This window comes from Anabrus simplex, chromosome 1 (genome assembly GCF_040414725.1).
Source record: "Anabrus simplex isolate iqAnaSimp1 chromosome 1, ASM4041472v1, whole genome shotgun sequence".
NCBI classification, from domain to species: domain Eukaryota; kingdom Metazoa; phylum Arthropoda; class Insecta; order Orthoptera; family Tettigoniidae; genus Anabrus; species Anabrus simplex.
The window spans coordinates 1,152,364,211-1,152,386,857 of NC_090265.1; the positions used below are offsets into that span (position 1 = coordinate 1,152,364,211).

General features: G+C 40.7%; 1 protein-coding gene across 1 annotated transcript in view; it reads right to left on the reverse strand.

Annotated features, from left to right (window-relative positions):
• dysf (dysfusion) overlaps nt 1-22,647 on the reverse strand; it is a 612,128-nt gene that overhangs the window by 52,652 nt on the left and 536,829 nt on the right. Inside the window, exons 6-7 of the mRNA XM_067137734.2 lie at nt 3,014-3,120; nt 750-903 (exon numbers count right to left, since the gene is read on the reverse strand). Of these exons, the coding sequence (XP_066993835.2) occupies nt 750-903; nt 3,014-3,120 (261 nt within the window). The remainder of the gene's footprint in view (nt 1-749; nt 904-3,013; nt 3,121-22,647) is intronic.

A 22,647-nucleotide genomic window follows, 5' to 3' on the forward strand; every position in this document is an offset into this window, starting at 1 on the left:
ATAATAATAATAATAATAATAATAATAATAATAATAATAATAATAATAATAATAATAAATACACAGCAATCACTCCTTCGAGAGGATATTTTACCTCATTAAAAAAGTAGCGAGTCAGAGATTGTATCACAATTTACCCTAATTCTGAAAAGAGCAGACCAAATCACATGACTGGTTTCATAGCCCGACGGTTGGCTGATAAGACAGGCATGATGATCTGGTCATTAAATTCCAATGTTCCTCTTCAGCTACTAAATCTATCGTCTCACCGAGCGAGTGGCCGCGTGCTTTGGGGCACGTAGCTATCAGCTTGAATTCGGGAGATAGTGGGTTCGAATCTCACTGTCGGCAGCCCTGAAGATGTTGTGTGGTTTCTCATTTTCACACCAGGAAAATGCTGGGGCTGTACTTTAATTAAGGTCACGGCCACTTCCTTCCTGCTCCTAGCTCTTTTCTATCCCATCATCGCCATAAGACCTATCTGTCGGTGCGACGTTAACCAAATTAGAAAACAAATAATCTATCTGTTCTATGCTCCTTTGTATTTTTTTTATGGAACATGACGTGAAATCCCCGAATCTTATTTTTGGATGGAACATAACGTGAAATCCCCGAACTTATCTTCCTGAGCAGGGGTTGCACTCACGTTTTTAGATTTAGGACACTAATATTCCTTATCACGTATTTTGTAGAAAGTCATCATATTCTATAAAAAGACCACTGTACAGGGGAGGAGTAAAGAGCCGTACCTGAGCACCTGGTTGGTACACACGATGACTGGCTGCTGGCTGTTCTCCATGTTGTCCTTGACCTGGAGGACGCAGTGCACCCACAACCAGTCCCCCGCTCGCCGCTGGAGCCTCAGCAGGAGGATGCACGAGCGGTCCTGCTCCGACTGGGTGACTGTGGACACACATTCGGTCAGTACTCACCCTTCCCCTCTCCACAATACACTGGTACAATAATTAGACTTCGGATGTTTAGATACTTCCAGGTTAGACTGACACAGACAGTTATAAGGAAATATATCCTCTTCAGATGATGACTGATTTCAAATTCGTAGCAAACGGTGGTCTACTGAAACGAAGCCTCACGAACAAATTATACGCTTGCAATAGCATTCTGAGGTTTCTTTGTCAATACGTTCTACTTGATATTTCAGTTTCGCATCCAGAATAATACGATATTCAGCAGAACCTCTCTTATCCAAGCTCGATTATCCGATCGCTGCCTAATTACAAGATGCTGTAATACTTCATTTTACTGTAATTCTAAAAAAAATAATAATAATGCGTGCTCCTTCGACGAGGGAACCGTTCGAGATGAGGAATCGAATTGCCGAATAAGATCCATGTATAGAATCCCTGGCATATATAGCCCATTTTGGGCCTTACCTTGCCAAGACGACAGCTGCCCAACCAGATATCATAGTGTCACATGCTCAGGTGACAACATTCCTTCCACTACCTCTTTTCAGTCAGCTCCTCCGCTGGCCTCACGAGGCTGAGCAAATCCTGTTCCTGGACTAGCCGGGAATCGAACTCGGGACCACCGGATAAGAGGCAGGTGTGCTATCCGTACAAGTGTGTCTATGTGGGTCCTAGCAATTTTAGCTGCTGAGCGCAAAAATTAAACGTGAGAACCGGAACCGGAGGAAGGTTGACACATTAAACATGATTTGTTCATGTTTGGATAATAATTAGAACATCATCTAGGAAAATTTGAAATTCTGTGGAATATTCTTCCGATTTTGAATATTTACAGACTACCAAGAAGATCAGTGTATTAATGTGATCTTCTTTTTGTGGACGCATTGTGAACTGTGTTTATGCTTCCATAATCGTAATTGGAAATGAGGAATATTATAATCTATTAAACGTGCTCTAATATCTTACAATATTTTTATCTCTATTAAACTCACACATCTTCAACTAAATCTGTGCAGTATTCACAGTGCTCCAACTTCTGGCAGCTCTTATGGTTTCCCTTCCTGCTTTCCTCCGCCAACATTTAGCAAATTCTCTATCAAATGTAGAGAATCTTATTCGGTTACTCTACTCTCATCTCGTGCAGTTTATCTGTGAGTGTATTAAATTCAGAGTCACTGAGAATTGTACAGTTTCTTTTGAAGTCTGTGCATGAATCAGTGGTGCTACTGGTGAAATCAACCGTTCGCGCACATGCTCTAACGCCTCCCTCGGAGGTTGTTGAAGAAAGAGCTGCTATGCAAGATTGTATTGTTTCACTCTTAATAATAAATGAGGCTCAACAGTAAAATTGCTCCAATAAATTGGTATAATCTTTTATAATGGAAATTCTAAGTTCCCATGGAGGGAATTAGATATTTTTCCACCAATAGAGCATATTAAAAATCAGATCAAAAATTAGATGTATGGCTTTTCAGGCGTTTGCTCTATTAACCAGCGTTTCGCCTTAGGTCAGACACTAGACTCTTCAGAGTGGGATGTAACGTTTATCCAAAGTGACGACAACCTATCCGTATTATCCGAGGTAACATCGCTTTCTGTTAGGTTGGATAATCAAGGTTCTGCTATACTATGCAGCTTATCTGATGTAGAGTATGGGACTTGAAGAAATCAACATACTGAGTTACATGTCGGCTGTGAAATGGATAACAAGAAATCTAAACTATTGCAATCCTGAAGAGGGAAACGATAGATCTGAGAATACTGGGTAATTAACTTTTGCCTAACCTGCAGGTCCTCGATATGATGTTACGGCTGTAACTGATTTATTTACTGTACGGTCAATTTTCAGCCTACCAGGACAAAATTACAAGTCAAAATAGTATTATACCATTATGTCATCTGTACAATTATCAATTTAAGAATCCTTGAATTAATTTTAAAATAAAAATTGCGGTTCTGATAACGTCCCAATAAATAATTTCCCTGGCGCAGTATGTTACTGGGCATTACAATGTGCCGTAATATCTAACCTACAAGTGACTAATGTTCCGAAGTCCAATTGTTACACTGTGGACCATACTTACTGAGCCTGTGTTTGCTCTGCGCTTCCCTCATGCAGTCCCAGTGCAGCAGTTGGTACCACGACACTCCCTGAAGTTCCGCCCGTGGGAACCCCAAGTGGAATTCACCGCTGAAAAAGAGAAAGCATATCAATTATTCCGTCAAAAATCATATCAAGTATGTTCTTAAATATAACAAATAATGACTGAACAAATGGCTGTGTTGTTTGGGTCATGTAGCTATCAGCTTGCATGCGGGAGAAAGTGGGTTCGAACCCCACTGTCGATAGTCCTGAAGATGGTTTTCCGTGGTTTCCCATTTTCCACGCCAGGAAAATGCTGGGGCCGTACCTTAATTAAAGGCACGGTCGATTCTTTCCCACTCCTAGCCCTTTCCTCTCCCATCGTCGCACAAGACCTATCTGTGTCGATTCAGCGTAAAGCAGACTATAATAATAATAATAATAATAATAATAATAATAATAATAATAATAATAATAATAATAATAATAATAATAATAATACCCCCATGGCGCGACAGTCCCGAAGGACCATGGCCTATCAAGTGACCACTGCCCAGCCCGAAGGCTTACAGATTACGAGGTTCGTGTGGTCAGCACGACGGATCCTCTCGATCGTTATTCTTGGCTTTCTAGACCGGGACCGCTATCTGACAGTCAGATAGCTCCTCAATTGTAATCACGTAGGCTGAGTGGACCTTGAACCAGCCCTCAGATGCAGGTAAAAATCCCTGACCTGGCCGGGAATCGAACCCGGGGCTTCCGGGTAAGAGGCAGGCACGCTACCCCTACACCACGGGGCCGGCATAATAATAATAATAATAATAATAATAATAATAATAATAATAATAATAATAATAATAATAATAATAATAATTGTGTTATTAAAATTAAATTCTTCAAGAAGATTATCCATAGCAAAATGCCACTGAAACATGTCCCCTAAGCTCATGTCGAGTATCAGAAATGTTCGCGGTCATTAAATGGTCAATATCAGAAATCCCACAGCTATTAAATAACCGTTACGAAAATATAACATAAAATGTCCAGAGAAATGTATGTAAATGAATATTTTAACACTTAAATGTAAGCTAAATTTACAATATTGTGGAACTTAAGTTGAATTTCATTTTTTTTTTCTGCACCGGGGTCAACATGCATCTTCATATGATTCGAAAGTAGGCCTACCCGCAGACCGAGCTTCATACAACTCTTGTCCCTATATTCATTGTATCGGCCTGCAATTTCTTCATTTCGCCTTCGATTTGTAACATACCTGTTATTTGTGGGTTGTTTTGCGTTTATGTGGCCATTTTGAATTTGGATTATGGTAGCCTCTGTCTCATTGTGTTCTTGTATTATGTTTTCTGTATACATCCCCAGCTACCTGTATGATGTCCAACTTTGAATTTTAGAGTGAAAATCTTCAGCTATATTATTTATTCTGAGATGTGGTGGTGATGGTGATTATTGTTTTAAGAGGAAGTAAAACAAGGCAAGCATCCACTTGATTCTGAGACCACCTGTCACACATGTATGCAACTTATACGAAACATAAACTAACAATATAATAATGACATTATATATTGAATATTTTTTGTCTGCGGGAATTTATGTATAATAAACAGCTTTATTTGCTTAGGACCTTTTGGTTGTGGCGATTTTTATACTAGACTTTCTGTACACTGGACATTATTCTGTGGAACAATGGACTTGGAATGTTTCAAGAAAAGATAGTGAGAGTAATAATGATAGACACAATCTATGTTAAGGAATGTGATTTTAATTAACTATGTAAACCAGATATCCAAACGCCTACATCGTCCCGCAAAACGCCTTGGTTGCGGATCTTGCCGTACAGTATAAAGTACTTTGCGATGCAAGTGTCGCTCCAATGAGGGTGTGGTAGCACTGTGAAGGTATCACTTGCAAATTTGTGGAAAGGCGGTTAGAATTCAGACGAAGGTACATGAGATTCTCAAAACGATGATAATAATAATAATAATAATAATGATGATGATGATGATGATGCTTGTTGTTTAAAGGGGCCTAACATCTAGGTCATCGGCCCCTAATGGTACGAAATGAGACGAAATATTGACAATTTTAAAATTCATTTTCCTCCACTGACCAGATTCGGAAACGTGAGGACGAAGAATGAATGGATGGATATGAAGTTAAAACAATCAGTGGATCCGACCCGCAATGTCCCACATTCCCAGAAACTAGCGTTAAAGAATAGTATTACTAACCAAGGGACTGCTTCTAAAGCACAACACTGAATCGATGATGGTTGTAGTCGAAATGGGTCCAAAATCCAGGTCATCGGCCCCTCATAATGGTACTTATCGCTAGGAAAATAGGACCATGCTATTTGTCATGTTGCGGTACTAATCCAAAGCAGCGTAGACTCGCGGTATTCCACACATTATGGTACTACTCACAGGTAATGAAATTCGCACACGTAACACAGACCTATGGTGTTTCGCACACTGCGGCGCTATTTACAGGCAACGCAAACCTATGGCGTTCCTCATATAAGTGGACTAACCACAGTGGCCCGAACTATCCCGTGGTGTTCCTCACATAGTGGGCACTAAGCATAGGCAAGGTAGAACCATGGTGTCGCTCATTCCATGGTGTTGCTCAAATAGGGGTTCGAATCTCAGGTACTGTGAAATGCATCCTGAGCCACACACTCTCGCTACTAATCACAAACCTATTTAGACATAATATAGTAGTACTACGCGCAAGTAAAAGCGACCTATGGCGTTCCCTGCGTAATGGTACTAATTACAAGTAGCCCCATGGTTCTAATTTGATCATCCCTTGGTCGCCCCTTTTAGTCGCCTCTTACAACACGCAGGGGGTTACCGTGGGTGTATTCTTCGTCTGCATCCCCACCCACAGGGGATATTCTCAGAACGAAAAGTGTCCATCTTATATTTAATATTCTGAGTTTTACTAGATCCTATAGGTTATAATCAAAGTTTACTATCAAATGAATCTGCTTCGATTTATTTTAAGGTTCTCTGTGCTAGTATTGGACTTGGCTTCTATAAGATGACTTTAGTGGGAATCAAAATTGAACAATTTCATAAACGTACCAAAAATAAAGAAACTTTACAATGATATAATACTGGAGTCACAAATTAAGTTTTACTCAAACAACCTCGTTTCTCATTTCTACATCAGACAAATGCTGTTCTAATTGATCATCCCTTGGTCGCCTCTTTTAGTCTCCTCTTACAACACGCAGGGGTTATCGTGGGTGTATTCTTCGTCTGCATCCCCCACCCACTTCCTTTCTAGTCCTAGCCATTTCTTATCCCATTGTTGCCACAAGACCTGCCTGTACGGGTGCGATATAAAACAAAGAGCTAAACAAATGGTAAAACAACGGTTCTCCCTTATAGGAAATATCTGTCAAGTACAAGCGTGTTGGGAGTCTTTTGTGCAAGAAAACATACGTAGCAGCTTGCCTAGTCAGAGAAAAGTATGACGCAAAGGGTATACTACTCTATTAAATAGAATGATGTACTCCAGATAGATTAGCAACATAAGAGAAAGGGTAGGTTGTTGGGCTGAGCAGCTAGCCTGAGTTTAAATGGAGTGTTCGACCCCAGCTCAATCTGATGATACCTGAACCACGGTAGCAAGAAGAGAGACGGTAGGTGTCACGAGACGGATGCGCAGTAGACTGCTGTGGTCGTGACATCACTGGACAGTCGCTCCCAGTACACTGCGCATTGTTTGGCGCGCTAATATCAGTCTATATACTCTTTGGTGTCGGTGATTTCATTCTAAGCAGTGAATTTCAGTGCATTGCCGTTCGTCTGCGGTCTGCACATTGTTTCTTTAATTATTGAAATACTTTCGAGGGTTGCGAATGTTTTGAAAGTCGAGAATTTGTGCATATCGTTCGGGAATGAAGTGAATTCCAGTGTATATGTCGTGTTTGTGCTGTTAAAATGCTGTGCTGTGCGGTGGCAGGCTGTACAAAATAATAATAATAATAATAATAATAATAATAATAATAATAATAATAATAATAATAATAATAATAATAATAATAATAATAATAATAATAATAATAATAATAATAATAATGTTTAGTATTATATTTTGTTAGCAATAAAAAAGCAATAATGTTAGTACAGTACTTACTATTTTCAGGAAAAGTAGAATTTAATCTTGTGTATTTTATTTAGACTTTGAAAATCCACAGCCTGTTTCGGTTAATATTATTTCTTGATTGTTAAGCTCTGATTTATTTAATCTGTACGTGTATAGGATTGGGAACTGTAAATACTAACATTTTCGGTATATTGGAACATTTAAAAATGATTTTTAAACATATTAGCAAAAGGTCTCACTATTCTGAATTTCAAAGTATATCTGCAATATTTACGAAAGCACACAAACAAAATAATAATATAAGAGTTCTATGCAATATCTTAGTGGTTTTCATGTGAATTTATTATTACAACATAAACGTAATTGTGATAAGGAACATTAGCGGGGTGCTCGGCACGCTGATTTGCAGTAAGTTACAGCGCCCGGCAGACGGTGCACGGTCCGCTGACGTCAAATGCTCCTGGGCGGCTGCGCGCGACACCTACTGTCTCTTTTTTGCTACCGTGATCTGAACATACTCAGATACGTCAGCGTCATATCGGTCATAACGTAAAGGAACCCATGTGGGAAAGAACTCGAGCGCCTCCGAAAACCGTAAAAGTAATTTATGGGACGTAAAACCAACAATGTTATTAAAAATAAACGATACCCGGGTCACAGTAACCACATGAATTGTATTATTATTATTATTATTATTATTATTATTATTATTATTATTATTATTATTATTATTATTATTATTATTTTACAATTTGCTTTACTTGGCACCGACACAGATAGGTCTTATGGCGACAATGCGATAGGAAAGGCCTAGGAGTGGGAAGGAAACGGCCGTGGCCTTCATTAAGGTACAGCCCCGGCATTTGCATGGTGTGAAAATGGGAAACCACGGAAAACCATCTTCAGGGCTGCCGACAGTGGGGATCGAACTCACTATCTCCCAAATACTGGCGGCTACTGGCCGCACTTAAGCGACCACAGCTATCAAGCTCGGTATTATTATTATTATTATTATTATTATTATACGATCGTTCGCTAATGAATGACATAATTGAATTAGAAATCAGGCAAATGTACAAGGAACACCTATTAATATTATTTTAGTTGTGTAAAAAATAGCTTATGTCCGCCTCTGTGGTGTACTGGTTAGCGTGATTAGCTGCCACCCCCGGAGGCCCGGGTTCGATTCCCGGCTCTGCCACGAAATTTGAAAAGTGGTACGAGGGCTGGAACGGGGTCCACTCAGCCTCGGGAGGTCAACTGAGTAGAGGTGGGTTCGATTCCCACCTCAGCCATCCTGGAAGTGGTTTTCCGTGGTTTCCCACTTCTCCTCCAGGCGAATGCCGGGATGGTACCTAACTTAAGGCCACGGCCGCTTCCTTCCCTCTTCCTTGCCTGTCCCATCCAATCTTCCCATCCCTCCACAAGGCCCCTGTTCAGCATAGCAGGTGAGGCCGCCTGGGCGAGGTACTGGTCATACTCCCCAGTTGTATCCCCCGACCAAGAGTCTGAAGCTCCAGGACACTGCCCTTGAGGCGGTAGAGGTGGGATCCCTCGCTAAGTCCGAGGGAAAAACCGAACCTGGAGGGTAAACAGATGATGATGATGATGAAAAAATAGCTTATTATCTATGCACTAGACGTTTCCTTTCTGGTTTGCTGACTGAGAGAAAATGGATGGCTAGAATTTATTTTCATCTGTCGGTAGTTGTTCACTGAGAGAATGGCAGAACATACTTAACTGATACCTCCTCTCCAGATGAGGTGCCACTCATGTGGACTTCTCAATTAACACCTGAGTCGCATTCAAGCCTAGTGTCAGCCTTATGCGGCTACAGAGCCGGTTTGGTTACTTCTAGTAAGGCTAAGAACAACCTCTCTAGACGGTTAGGTATTTAGCTCTTTTTCCTACGGAACTCGATAACTATTTTGATTTTCTCCTTATCCGTAAAGATTTCAGTGGTTCTGGATGCCTAACTTGGAACAAATTCAAACTCCATGGTGCAAGAGCCCCGAAGGGCCATGGGTTGCCAAGCGACCGCTGCTCAGCCCAAAGCCCTTCAGATTATGAAGTGTCGTGTGGTCAGCACGACGAATCTTCTTGGTCGTTATTCTTGGCTTTCTAGACCGGAGCCACCATCTCACCATTAGAATAGCTCCTCAACTATAGTCACGTAGAATGAGTGGACCTCGAACCAGCCCTTATATCCAGGTAACAATCCCTGACCTGGCCGGGAATCGAACTCGGGGCCCCCGGGTAAGAGGCAGGCACGTTATTCCTACACTGTGGGGCTGGCTGTATTCCTAACATAGGCTGACAAAATTATTTCCCATTTTCACATCAGCGAATAACTGAACCGAATCGACAACCTTGACTTGGAGATTTTTCAAAGCTTAATTTGGCAGGCAATGACCGGAGGGGCTAATGACACAGAGATCATTTTTTACATAAGCTATGTTATTTTTCACAAAGTAAATAATTATAACTATTATGTAATCACAATTAGGACTAAAATAAATTATCAATATTGCAGCTGTTTACAATTTTAAAATCACGCTAATGAAGCATATTATAAACATTTTTAGAATTTGAAAGAGAAATTAAAGCGACAGGGCAAGGTAAATTCCACGCCATAATGCGGCGAGTGGTTTTCGTCTCACCGAGTGAGTTGGCCGTGCGGTTAGCGGCTGGCAGCTGTGAGCTTGCATTCGGGAGACAGTGGGTTCGAACCCAACTATATACAGCCCTGAAGATGGTTTTACGTGGTTTCCCATTTTCACATCAGGCAAATGCCGGGGCTGTACCTTAATTAAGGCCACGCCCACTTCCTTCGCATTCCTAGGCCATTCCTATCCCATCGTCGCCATAAGACCTATCTGTGACGGTGCGACGTAAAAGAAAAGCATTTTCCTGTGTTGAATTTATAGCAACAATGGAAGTGTAAACCTTCATTACATTTCTTAGATATTATTCTCGTGCAATTTCGGCAAAGTCCATAACGTCGGTGAAGAAACAATACCTCGTACGTCACAATGTTCTTCCTGTCCATCATGTTCCTTAAGACCGGTCACGGTGCCCAGCGACATATGGACGTAAAACAAGTAGAAAAAAGTTTTCTTCTCACGAAATCGTACATACATTAATGCAAAAAGTAATTTCTCTAGTAATAGAGTAGATTATTACGGTTTGCCAGGTGTCATTATTAAGTGTGTACTATTACACATCCCAATTGCATATGAAATAAAAAGTAAACTATATGAACAACAATATTTACAAATGTATAAAGTTGCTCGTCATCTATCATCTGGTGTGTAGTGCCCTCGAAATCTCTGGGGGTTTCCAAGATAGGAGCTCTAAGAGTACTCTTCAACAGTGTGGTGGACTGTTCCCCGTGGGAATCTATCTCAGGGCCTCTCAGGGTGCATGCACCGGTGCATTGCGCGACGCAAGGTGCAAAAGAGGACTTCGCTAGGTTGACCAGAGTGCAGCCCCCACTCCTCTATTTTAAGCGATAGCGCTGTCTCTCTCTTTCTCTACGCCTGTCTCACTCGCTCCACCTGTCGCCCCTTCCTCACTTACTCCACAGCGCTCCGCCATCCGAGCCGAGTTGAGCCGAGCTTAGCCGAGTCGCCCCGAGTCAAAACGCCGAGTCGGACCGATGCACTGTGCACAGAACCTCTGCGCCTCGGTTTGCATGCGTGAGATTTTGGGGGTTTGAGAGGCCCTGATCTATCGGATTCGAATGTAAGGTTTGTGCGGATTCTGTTCGATGTTCGGTGTTCATTACGTCCTATGAGTTTGATTAAGTTGAAAGGGTTGTCACCGACAGAAAAATCTATGCTATAGGTTATACCTTTCTTTCAATCGTGCCTAATTATGTTCTACCGAAATGCTAGCTATTTTAAGTGGAAGGTGTCGAGAAGGGAGCTTATTGATTCCAGTGCTGGCAATATCCTCATGAATTGTTAGCTGAGGTTCGATGATCATCTTGTATTACCTTACGAGAACAATTTTTACTTCTCATATGATGTGGGACAATGTGGCTCAGGTAGACCTGTAGTCAGAATGTTGGGATGGTAGTCATAATCCTCATTTTCTGAGGTAGCTGAGCATCGACCAGCTTATTGTGATAACTGTGTATCCAGACAAAGTTGCAATATTTTTCAGCAGAGCACACCAAGCCAAGTGCTAATGAACGTAATGTGGACGCTATAAAGCCCCAACTTGAACCACATAACGTTTGAAAGATTTCTTGGTCTCGACTTAACTGCTGTCTCACATTAGGCGCTGTTTAGAACACATTGTCCAGTGCTATTGTTTTGTAGATTTCGAAACGTTTAGGCTGAGGTTGTTCTAGACCAGGGCCTCTCAAACGCCCAAAATCTCACGCGTGCAAATCGAGGCGCAACAGCTCCGTGCACTGTGCATCGGTCCCACTCGGCTAGGCTCGGACTAACGCTTCCTCTCGGGGCTACTCGGCAAAGCTCGGCTCAAATCGGCTCGGATTTGGAGCGCTACGGAGCAAGTGAGGAAGAGGGAGACAGGGGGAGCGAGCGAGACAGGCGTGGGGAAAGAGAGAGACAGCGCTATTACTCCAAATCGAGGAGTGGGGGTCTGCACTCTGGTCAACTAAGCGAAGTCGTCTTTTGCACCGTGCACAATGCATGCACCGGGCGCATGCACACCGAGAGGCCCTGTTCTAGACTCTCGCGTAGCATCGGTCTATGGTCTGATAATTCAGGAGATAACATGATCTGCATACTTATGCTTTTTGTTTAGTCCATAAAATTTTAACACACGCCGGTGTATCGGCAATCTCGCTGGAGTTATTTAATGTGCTGGACGTTGGCACTCGGAGGTGTTGCCTTTAAACACCCTCAAATGCCATCAATATCAGCTGGGTTCGAACCCTTTATATTGGCCAACGATTATCCAACTGCATCGCTGAAGTCGGCGGTATATAATCTCTTGGAAATATGTCCGTAACGATGGCTGGCGATATAGTCCTGCGTTGTTGCAGAGAAAGGAGGCAGGAAGAAAAAGAAAGGAGAGGAATGTGAGGAAAGAGAGATTAGAACTGAGTCTCGCAAGGCACTAAGCTGCTGATAAATCAATATAAAAATATCGACCGTTTGCTTGGTGAGATATTCTGTAAGAACCTGTTCCAGAGAGGATTTGCATGGCCCCCAGTATGTGCATACCAATAAGGTAGCGATATCCAGGAAAATCTTAATTCATCCAGCCGGCCCAGCTCAGATTTACTGCGTCGCTCGGGACAATAGGGCGCGCTGACTTATTGCACGACACGCTTCCAGCCCGTACACACTCCAGGTCCGGTGAGAAATGGATCGTTACAAATTCGGTTATCAACATGAGCCGCGCCCTCGCTAGAGGACCTCAAACATTCCATCTTTAAGTCGAGCAGGCCTTGACAGAGAATACTTCCTTCCTTGACGTCCTACCTTTCCGTAATTTCACAAGTGAACAGAGGTTTCTCATAGCCACAACCTATTCCTTTCACAAATTATATCTCAGACAAGAATAACAGTGAGATAGTCCGGCTCCATGGCTATTGTTAGCGTGCTGGCATTTGGTCACAGGGGTCCCGGGTTCGATTCCCGGCAGGGTCCGAAATTTTAACCATCATTGGTTAATTTCGCTGTGTCGTCTTCATCATCATTTCATCCCCATCACGGCGCGCAGGTCGCCTACGGCCGTCAGATCAAAAGACCTGCACCTGGCGACCCGAACATGTCCTCGGACACTCCCGGCACTAAAAGCCATACGCCATTTAATTTCAACAGTGAGATAGCAAGAAATAGTATTTTTTTTTTTACAAGTTGCTTTACGTCGCACCGACACAGATAGGTCTTATGGTGACGATAGGGCAGGAAAGGGCTAGGAATGAGAAGGAAGTGGCCGTGGCTTTAATTAGGGTACAGCCCCAGCATTTGCCTGGTGTGAAAATGGGAAACCACGGAAACACATCTTCAGGGCTGCCGAGAGTGGGGTTCGAACCCACTATCTCTCGAACACTGGGTACTGGCCGCACTTAAGCGACTGCAGCTATCGAGCTTGGTACAAATACTCTACTGACGATGTTCCAAGGCTGTAAGCGAAACTTAAATGACGATTCCTTCCTTCAGCCACACGGACTTTGTATAGTGCCATGTCGAAACTAGGTCGAAAATTGCCTACTGTTTTACGTAGAATATGGCTTGTCCCCTATAGTCAAGGTTGTGGAATCAAAACTCAGCACAGATTATTGACCTTCGAGTGAGTTGTGTCAGTAGATTTACTGATGGACTAAATAATCTCTCTCCAGGGTGAAATCACGGTACACCGCAGTCTCTTAAAAGCGAATATATTTGAAGACACGTTAAGCACCCAGCATTATTTTTAGTTGTAAGTGATCACAAACCAGGGGATCTACATTCTTCTTCATCTACCACTTTTCCCACACCTGTGGAGGCGCGGGTGCAAACTGCGATGCACATGTGGGATTTGACCCTGTTTTACGACCGGATACCCTTCCTGATGCCAACCCTATGTGAAGGAATGTATTCACTATTGTGTGTTTCTGTGGTGGTTGGTCGTTGGTGTGTTGCCTGAATATGAAGAGGAAAGTTGGGACAAATACAAATACCCAGTCCCCGAGCCAGTATAATTAATCAATCATGATTAATATCCCCAACCCGGCCGGGAATCATACCCGGGACCCTCTGAACCGAAGGTCTGAACGCTGACCATTCAGCCAAGGATTCGGACTCCAGGGTATCCAAATTATGTGAAAACCAAACCATATAGACGACACTTCCCATTTCCATTTCACTGATAGACATTTACCGTATATCGCAGTCATCTTGTCACCATACTACCATGTGAGCACGACAGCAATAAGCATAGGTGACTGAATTACAGAAGATGAGTAGTCTACTAGGCAATCTGAACGGCATTGTCGGGACTAATCACCCTACACCGTAGGAAATTGCGAAATAATTTGCTTTTGAGCTTTGAAAACCATATGATATGTCAAGGGGATATTAAATACTATGTGAAAGGGAATGTTGTACCGCGATCGTGCGGGATAACAGATGATACGGGATGATACAGTATTTGCAAGTCATATGTGAAGTCGATATTTTACTTTTCGGACATACTGTAGGTACTATGATGGTACGGGCATGATGTTCTATAATACAATACTTTTATGTAAGATAATACAATAGGTAAGAACACGCGCCGCAGTACTGTGGTATGCTGTAGTAACTCCAGTCGTAATGCCAAGCGACCTGTTGTGACAAACACAACACACATGGACGAAGGTCAGAGTAGTAGAATGAATCACAACACTTACACGAACTGGTTATGTAACGTGATGTTTTCAAACATTCGCTGTGTGTTATAAATACAGACAACTGTATCATTGTATGTCTGACGGTCACCCGTATGCAGTGAGTAAACGTGTGTTTACAAACACTCGTCACACGTACGACGTAAAGCAAAACGGAAAACATTCACTTTTGTTCTTCTGGACTGTAAGAGGACGTTGAAAATTGTACCATACGGTAGCAAAAATACACTTGCTATGCACCTCTCACTTACACTCTGTATTCATACGTAGAGACAGAGGGAATAAGAAGTTGTAAAATTACACTGTACAAATTGGTAAATGTCGGACTCGTCAGAATACGACTGGGAGCTCCGAAACAATCAGCTACCGAGTGAGTTTACAGCGTGGTACGGGCCGTGTAGATGTAAGCTTGCATCCAAAAGACCGTGGGTTTGAATACTACCATCTGCAGCCTTGAAGGTTTTCCGTGGTTTCCTATTTTCACAGCAGGTAAATGCTGGGGTAGTGTCTTAATTAAGGCCACTGTCGCTTTCATCTTACTTCCGTCCTGAGTGGCTCAGACAGTTCAGGCGCTGGCTTTCTGTTCCCAAGTTGGCAGGTTCGATCCTGAGTCAGTCCGGTGGTATTTGAAGATGCTCAAATACGATAGCCCCATGTCGGTAGTTTTACTCTTATACTATCGTCACCAAAAGCCCGAACTAGTGCGACGTTGGAGACAAAGTCAGTTATATAGTGAAAGAATGTTTCCTCACACGCTTCGATAGAAGTTGTGACCACTATGGATCGAGATGTAGAATACATCCCCGGTAACTCCTGCAACTGACCCCAGGGCTCTCAACCTGAAGGTATAGGTCATCGTTCACAAGTCCTCTAGTTGAGTTTGACATTGCTTCCATTTACGTGTGCTAGACTCCTCAATTTTATACTTTTATCGGATCTCGTTTGGTCAACTCTTGTTCTCTTCTGTAACGGTTCAAATCCCGTTACAAGATTATATCTGTACTTTTATTATTGTATGATTTTATCTGTATTTTATTATTATTTTTATTATTATTATTATTATTATTATTATTATTATTATTATTATTATTATTATTATGTCAGTATTATTATTATGTTATCTGTGATATTGTACTATTATTGTAATTATCCGTTTTATTCAATTTTGCAATTGCCTGTTGCTTGCAAGATTGCACTTAGATGTATACATATATACGTATGTGTAGTATAACACTCAATACCTGTACAGTGAGAATTGTTGTATACATCAGAGATTGGAAGTGACGTTGTTATATTGCGACACCACTGGCGATTCTGCCAAGTCATCGCCACTCCATGGCTACGTCATCGTATTTATTTAGCAATGCGCGCACGGACTTAGTCGCCGCGGGGCTATTTCACCACTGTATGTAATACCTGTCGCGTAGGTGGGAGTATGTCATTGTTATTTCTGGAGATTACGTAGTTGTGTCAACCAACGTCTATATAAGGTGGATGCACATTGTAGCGTCAGTCATTAGTTATACGGATGCAGTACAGTGAAGTAGTCTACTAGATCAAGAGGCCTTACTTGGTCAGTGAACGAGTGTGAACGAGAGATGGAGAAGACTCAGTGAGCCATTAATTATTGGCCATTGAGAGAGTGAGGCCAAAAGTTGGTTGGTCGCTCACTTAGTTGAAGACACGGACGCAAGGCTTACCATGGAGTCAGAGAGGGCAACCCTGGACCTGCCAAGAGGTGATATCATATTGACTTACAAATAAGTCAGATGATATGGAGAAGAAGCAGTCACAAGGATGTATCACCAAGTTAGGCGTGACACATCTACAGTAAACACCAGATCAATGGAATACGTCGTAATTACACTAAAAGTGTTGAAGGTACAGTCAAGTGAATCAGTGAGGGAAATATTTCGTATAAATTGTTAAATGTCCGGTCAAGAAGAATTCAAATTCATGCCTAGTTTCTTTCAGTTGCAATGTCATAATTTCATATTCTCATCTGTTTTATCGCAACAAGACTCACTATTTTTTGATATATTATTTAAAGAATATATATTGTTCTATCAAACAAATTCATAGTTTCATTTCATTGAAAGTAAAATATCTTAACCTCAAAATTAATGGGGAAACCGAATGCCAATCTCCTTTTCCCAGAACTTATATGGTATGTTGTCAAAAGTAAGCTTATTACCCCACACCCTAGAGATGGTCAAGAGTCTCATTCTATTATTGCTGTACTGAGTGACAGCTGGCGCCCTTCAAATAACGTATGTGTAAGTAAGCAGGTAACAAGTAAGTGTGAGTACAAGGTTCGACGAGTGTGTGTTTTGTTTAATGAATGTTAATTTTTATCATTTCCATTTTAAATGAAGATATTCAGATTTTTCAAGTTAAATGCAGTTTTATATGTTTCAAAAGTTAGTCAGCGAGATAGGAACATCTCACAATGTGTCGACGCAACGTGGTGCACGAATAAATTCAGAATTTGTTCTGAATGACAGCATATCATAGGTTCATTTTGAGAGGAGTATGCACAATTTAAGCCAACAGAAATTATTACCGGTAAATTTCAGGACTATAATTTTGTGATATATATTTGTATTTTGGGATATGTCAAGGGATTTGAAGAGGGAAATTAATTTGAGATCGCGTACTATCACTAGTGAACCAAAGATGGACAAGGAAGACAATAACAAGTCATGTGACGACGAGGTCATTGCTTCTGCGGACATCCAAGGTGAAATTCAGAGTAGGGAACAGGTGAATACGATAGAAGCTTCTGAGGTAATTCAGAAAAATGCAGAAATTGAGAAGCACACTGAAACTCAAAAGGAAATCGCGGGGGGAATGAACCAAGATTTTTTTAATTTGCTGATGGCCAGAATGACCGAGCTCAGTGAAAAAGGTAATGAAAATTGTAATAAACAGATTAACTCTCTAAGTAGTAAGATGGAACAAATAATTAGTAGTAACGAAAATAGTAAGGAAGTGATGAAAGAATTAATTAGTACTAATAATGAAAATTGTAATAAACAGATTAACTCTCTAAGTAATAAAATGGAACAAATGATTGGTATTAGTAATGAAAATAATAAGAAGCAAATGGAAGAATTAATTGGCAGTAATAAAGAAAATTTTAATGTGACCAATGAGAAAATAGATGGGTTAAGTGAATCACTAAATTCTAAAATAGATACTAAGATAATAGAGGTAACTAGTCAAATACGCAAGTTAGAAAATAAGTTAAACAAAGAGTGTGTTGACATTAGAGAAGAAATGGAGTCGAGTCGGAGCGATCTTCATACTCAAATTGAGCATGTCAAAGCAACATGTACAAACAAGATTGTACTGTTAAGTAATAAAATTTCGAGTAATCGGGAAGAAATTCATGAGGTAGTCGAGAAAAGATTGGACAAAATTTACAATGCAGTTAGGGAAGACACGAGGGAACAGATTAGTAGAATTGAACAAATTGAAAGCAAACTTGTGGAAGTCAGTGAACTACGGAACGAACAGGAAACGCTATCACAGCAGGTGAGAGAGAGAGAGGAAGAATTGCAGGAAGACGTGAGAATAGTGGAAGAGAATGCTGAAAGAGCAGCGGAAGAAGAAGAAGAAGAAGAAGTGAACTGCCAGGGAGTGGTACAGCAGAAAGGTAGAGGTAAGTCGGCGGGTGAGGTGATAGTAGTGAGTGGTTTGTTCAGTAGGGATCGTGATTTAACTGGGTTTTCTGGAAAACAGTTCAGTACTACAGAATTTGTAAAAGTAGTTGAGAAAAGATTTACAAGTAAGTCGAGGAATAATATTAATGAATGGGAATATGTGTTGGAGATTTTGTCGAATGTTTTTATCGGTGAAAGTAGAATATGGTTTCGAGTATACTGGAATAATATGTCTAATTTAGCGGAGTTTAAAGTGTTCATTGATAGGCGTTGGGAAGAATGTGTGCAAGGGCGCGCGCGAGAGAGAGAGCGCATGATGTCTGGAGAAAGGAGTATAGTAGAGAGAGGAGGAAAAATGTTAGCCGTGTATCAGAGAAGAGGTAGTGATCATGATCCGCAGAGGATTAATAGTTGTGTTGATGGTGATAGAGGTCGGAAGAGTAATCAGAGAGAATTGGAAGATGGGAGGCGTATGAATTTGAGTTGTGAGAGAGAGTATCAGAGGAGTAATCAGAGAGAATCGGAAGATGGGAGGCGTATGAATTTGAGTTGTGAGAGAGAGTATCAGAGGAGTAATCAGAGAGAATCGGAAGATGGGTGGCGTATGAATTTGAGTTGTGAGAGAGTATCAGAGGAGTAATCATAGAGAATCGGAAGATGGGAGGCGTACGGATTTGAGTTATCAAAGAGACTATGATAGTCTGAATATGAATGTTATCAAGGTGTCGTTATCGAGCCAGAGTATTTCAAATTCACAGGGAATCGGGTAAGTTAAGTAGACAGGCTGAAGGTAGAAGATGAACTGGTATTTAGTATAAGTAGATTTAAGAAATGTTAAGTGAGATATTTAAGTAATGACGTAGTCGTAGATAATGAAGTAATTAATGGTAGCAGTAAGTTAGACGTAAGAAGTGTTCTGGTAAGTGATGTAAGTACTTGTAATGCCGAGAATGTGATGTAAGTAGTGAGGGAATAACTCCGATGATGGAAATTGTGATATGAAGAAGGTAAGTGAAGGTACTATTAGATATTATAACAGACGTTGGGTAAGTCACAGTGAGTAAATAAAATGATAGCGGTACCAATCATAACTGAAGATAATTGTAAGTTTCAGCCACGCCTTGTTGTACCAAATCTTGTGTATTCAGTTGTTTTAGGAACTGACTTGGTTGCAAATCATGGAAGTAGAATAGACTTTAATTTAGGTAGTGTGTGTTTGTTCTGGAAGTAAACTAGCAAAGAAGTACGTGTTAATTATGATGGTCTGAGGTAAGTGTGTTGGTGACGTGTGTTCTTTTGAAATATATGAGAGGGAAGTGAAGTTGTTCCTAGTGAGAGGAAATGTGTTGGGTGTGTTACGTGCCTATACGACCAGTGTCCGAGGGATAGTCGGTATGAGGCAGTGACGTGAGGTAATTTGAGTGAATTACAGGAGGAGTAATGGTGTTCGATGTTAGGTAAGCATCGAGATGTATTTAGTGGTAAGTGAGGAAGAACACGTATATGAACATAAATTTGTAGTAAATGACCATTGATCGTTTGTGGGAGGTAAGTACCTCATTCAACTTAAAAATGCTAGTGAAGTCTAAGAACAGATAAACATTATGCTGGATTACGGAATAATTGAACCATCTTGGAGCCATAGTATTGATTCTTTAATTATTGTTGCCAAGGAGGATGTGATCTATTGAGATACGTAACTTAATAAGGGCAAAATTGATTCGTTTGAGTGACAGAGTGCTACTCAGAGTTCCATTTCATCATCTGCAGAGGCGGGAAATATGTTGAAGTTATATTTTTGTATCAGGGGTATTTCACTATTGTGAACCGTATCGGGAGTGTGCATAATTCCTTACAAGATCAGGAAGGGGATATTGTCGGTGTTTATAGTATAATACATGTAAGGAAGTACTTCACGTGAGATTTGTTGAGATAATAATAAGATGATTAAATTTTGTAAGAAACTGGCAAAATAAAACTAACATCTGCGATTGGCGTGTGAACCAAGTGTCGTATTGGTGTATTGGAAGAATAAGTGCTACATTGTCATGTACTGTGTGACAAAAAAACGGAGAACAGGACATTGGACAGTTATCTGCGATAACAATATGCGAGAATAGTTCTCATATAAGTGATTTTTCACAAAATGTTTTGATATGTTAAAAAAAAAGACAATGTAGTGTAATCATTTAAAATTATTTGTATGTGTTAAATTGAGTGCTGTACTCTTGTGATTTGTATGAGAGAAAAAGAGAATGGGACACTGAACAGTTATCTACGATGGCAATGTGCGAGAAAAATTCTCATATGTGATGTATTATAAAATGTATGGATGCTGAAAAAGAAAATTATTGTTGTATACTCATTTAAAGTGTTTATCTGTGTCAGTGTTATATATATAATTTTGTTCATAAATCAATCGATTCTTTGTTCTTCGATTTATTTATGAGGGAGGCGAATTGTAACGGTTCAAATCCCGTTACAAGATTATATCTGTACTTTTATTATTGTATGATTTTATCTGTATTTTATTATTATCATTATTATTATTATTATTATTATTATTATTATTATTATTATTATTATTATTATGTCAGTATTATTATTATGTTATCTGTGATATTGTACTATTATTGTAATTATCCGTTTTATTCAATTTTGCAATTGCCTGTTGCTTGCAAGATTGCACTTAGATGTATACATATATACGTATGTGTAGTATAACACTCAATACCTGTACAGTGAGAATTGTTGTATACATCAGAGATTGGAAGTGACGTTGTTATATTGCGACACCACTGGCGATTCTGCCAAGTCATCGCCACTCCATGGCTACGTCATCGTATTTATTTAGCAATGCGCGCACGGACTTAGTCGCCGCGGGGCTATTTCACCACTGTATGTAATACCTGTCGCGTAGGTGGGAGTATGTCATTGTTATTTCTGGAGATTACGTAGTTGTGTCAACCAACGTCTATATAAGGTGGATGCACATTGTAGAGTCAGTCATTAGTTATACGGATGCAGTACAGTGAAGTAGTCTACTAGATCAAGAGGCCTTACTTGGTCAGTGAACGAGTGTGAACGAGAGATGGAGAAGACTCAGTGAGCCATTAATTATTGGCCATTGAGAGAGTGAGGCCAAAAGTTGGTTGGTCGCTCACTTAGTTGAAGACACGGACGCAAGGCTTACCATGGAGTCAGAGAGGGCAACCCTGGACCTGCCAAGAGGTGATATCATATTGACTTACAAAGAAGTCAGATGATATGGAGAAGAAGCAGTCACAAGGATGTATCACCAAGTTAGGCGTGACACATCTACAGTAAACACCAGATCAATGGAATACGTCGTAATTACACTAAAAGTGTTGAAGGTACAGTCAAGTGAATCAGTGAGGGAAATATTTCGTATAAATTGTTAAATGTCCGGTCAAGAAGAATTCAAATTCATGCCTAGTTTCTTTCAGTTGCAATGTCATAATTTCATATTCTCATCTGTTTTATCGCAACAAGACTCACTATTTTTTGATATATTATTTAAAGAATATATATTGTTCTATCAAACGAATTCATAGTTTCATTTCATTGAAAGTAAAATATCTTAACCTCAAAATTAATGGGGAAACCGAACGCCAATCTCCTTTTCCCAGAACTTATATGGTATGTTGTCAAAAGTAAGCTTATTACCCCACACCCTAGAGATGGTCAAGAGTCTCATTCTATTATTGCTGTACTGAGTGACAGCTGGCGCCCTTCAAATAACGTATGTGTAAGTAAGCAGGTAACAAGTAAGTGTGAGTACAAGGTTCGACGAGTGTGTGTTTTGTTTAATGAATGTTAATTTTTATCATTTCCATTTTAAATGCAGATATTCAGATTTTCAATTATAAATTCAGATTTATATGTCTCAAAAGTTAGTCAAGCAGTTAGGAAAGTCACACTTCCGACCCCAACGGTATTAGGTTTGCGAGACGTAGGGAGTCCTTCATTTTCACGCCCTTAGTGGTTATTTCCTTTATTTTTCCGTTATAGAGTACTCATTCTCTTTGTGTTTCTCCTGTGATCAGAATTAAGAGGGCAAGGTTATCTAGCTGTAAAACAATTATCACCACTAGTATCACCAGAAATTGGGAAATGAAATGGCGTATGGCTTTTAGTGCCGGGAGTGGCCGAGGACATGTTCGGCTCGCCAGGAGCAGGTCGTTTTTGGATTTGACACCCGTAGGCGACCTGCGCGTCGTGATGAGGATGAAATTATGATGAAGACGACACATACACCCAGCCCCCGTGCCAGCGAAATTAATCAATGATGGTTAAAATTCCCGACCCTGCCGGGAATCAAACCCGGGACCCCTGTGACCAAAGACCAGCACTCTAACCACTTAGCCATGGAGTCGGACAACAGAAATTGGGAGAAAATATTACATGCCCGCCCGACAGCAGTGAACTCGTCAAATGTAAAACGTACGTAGTTAGTCTAGG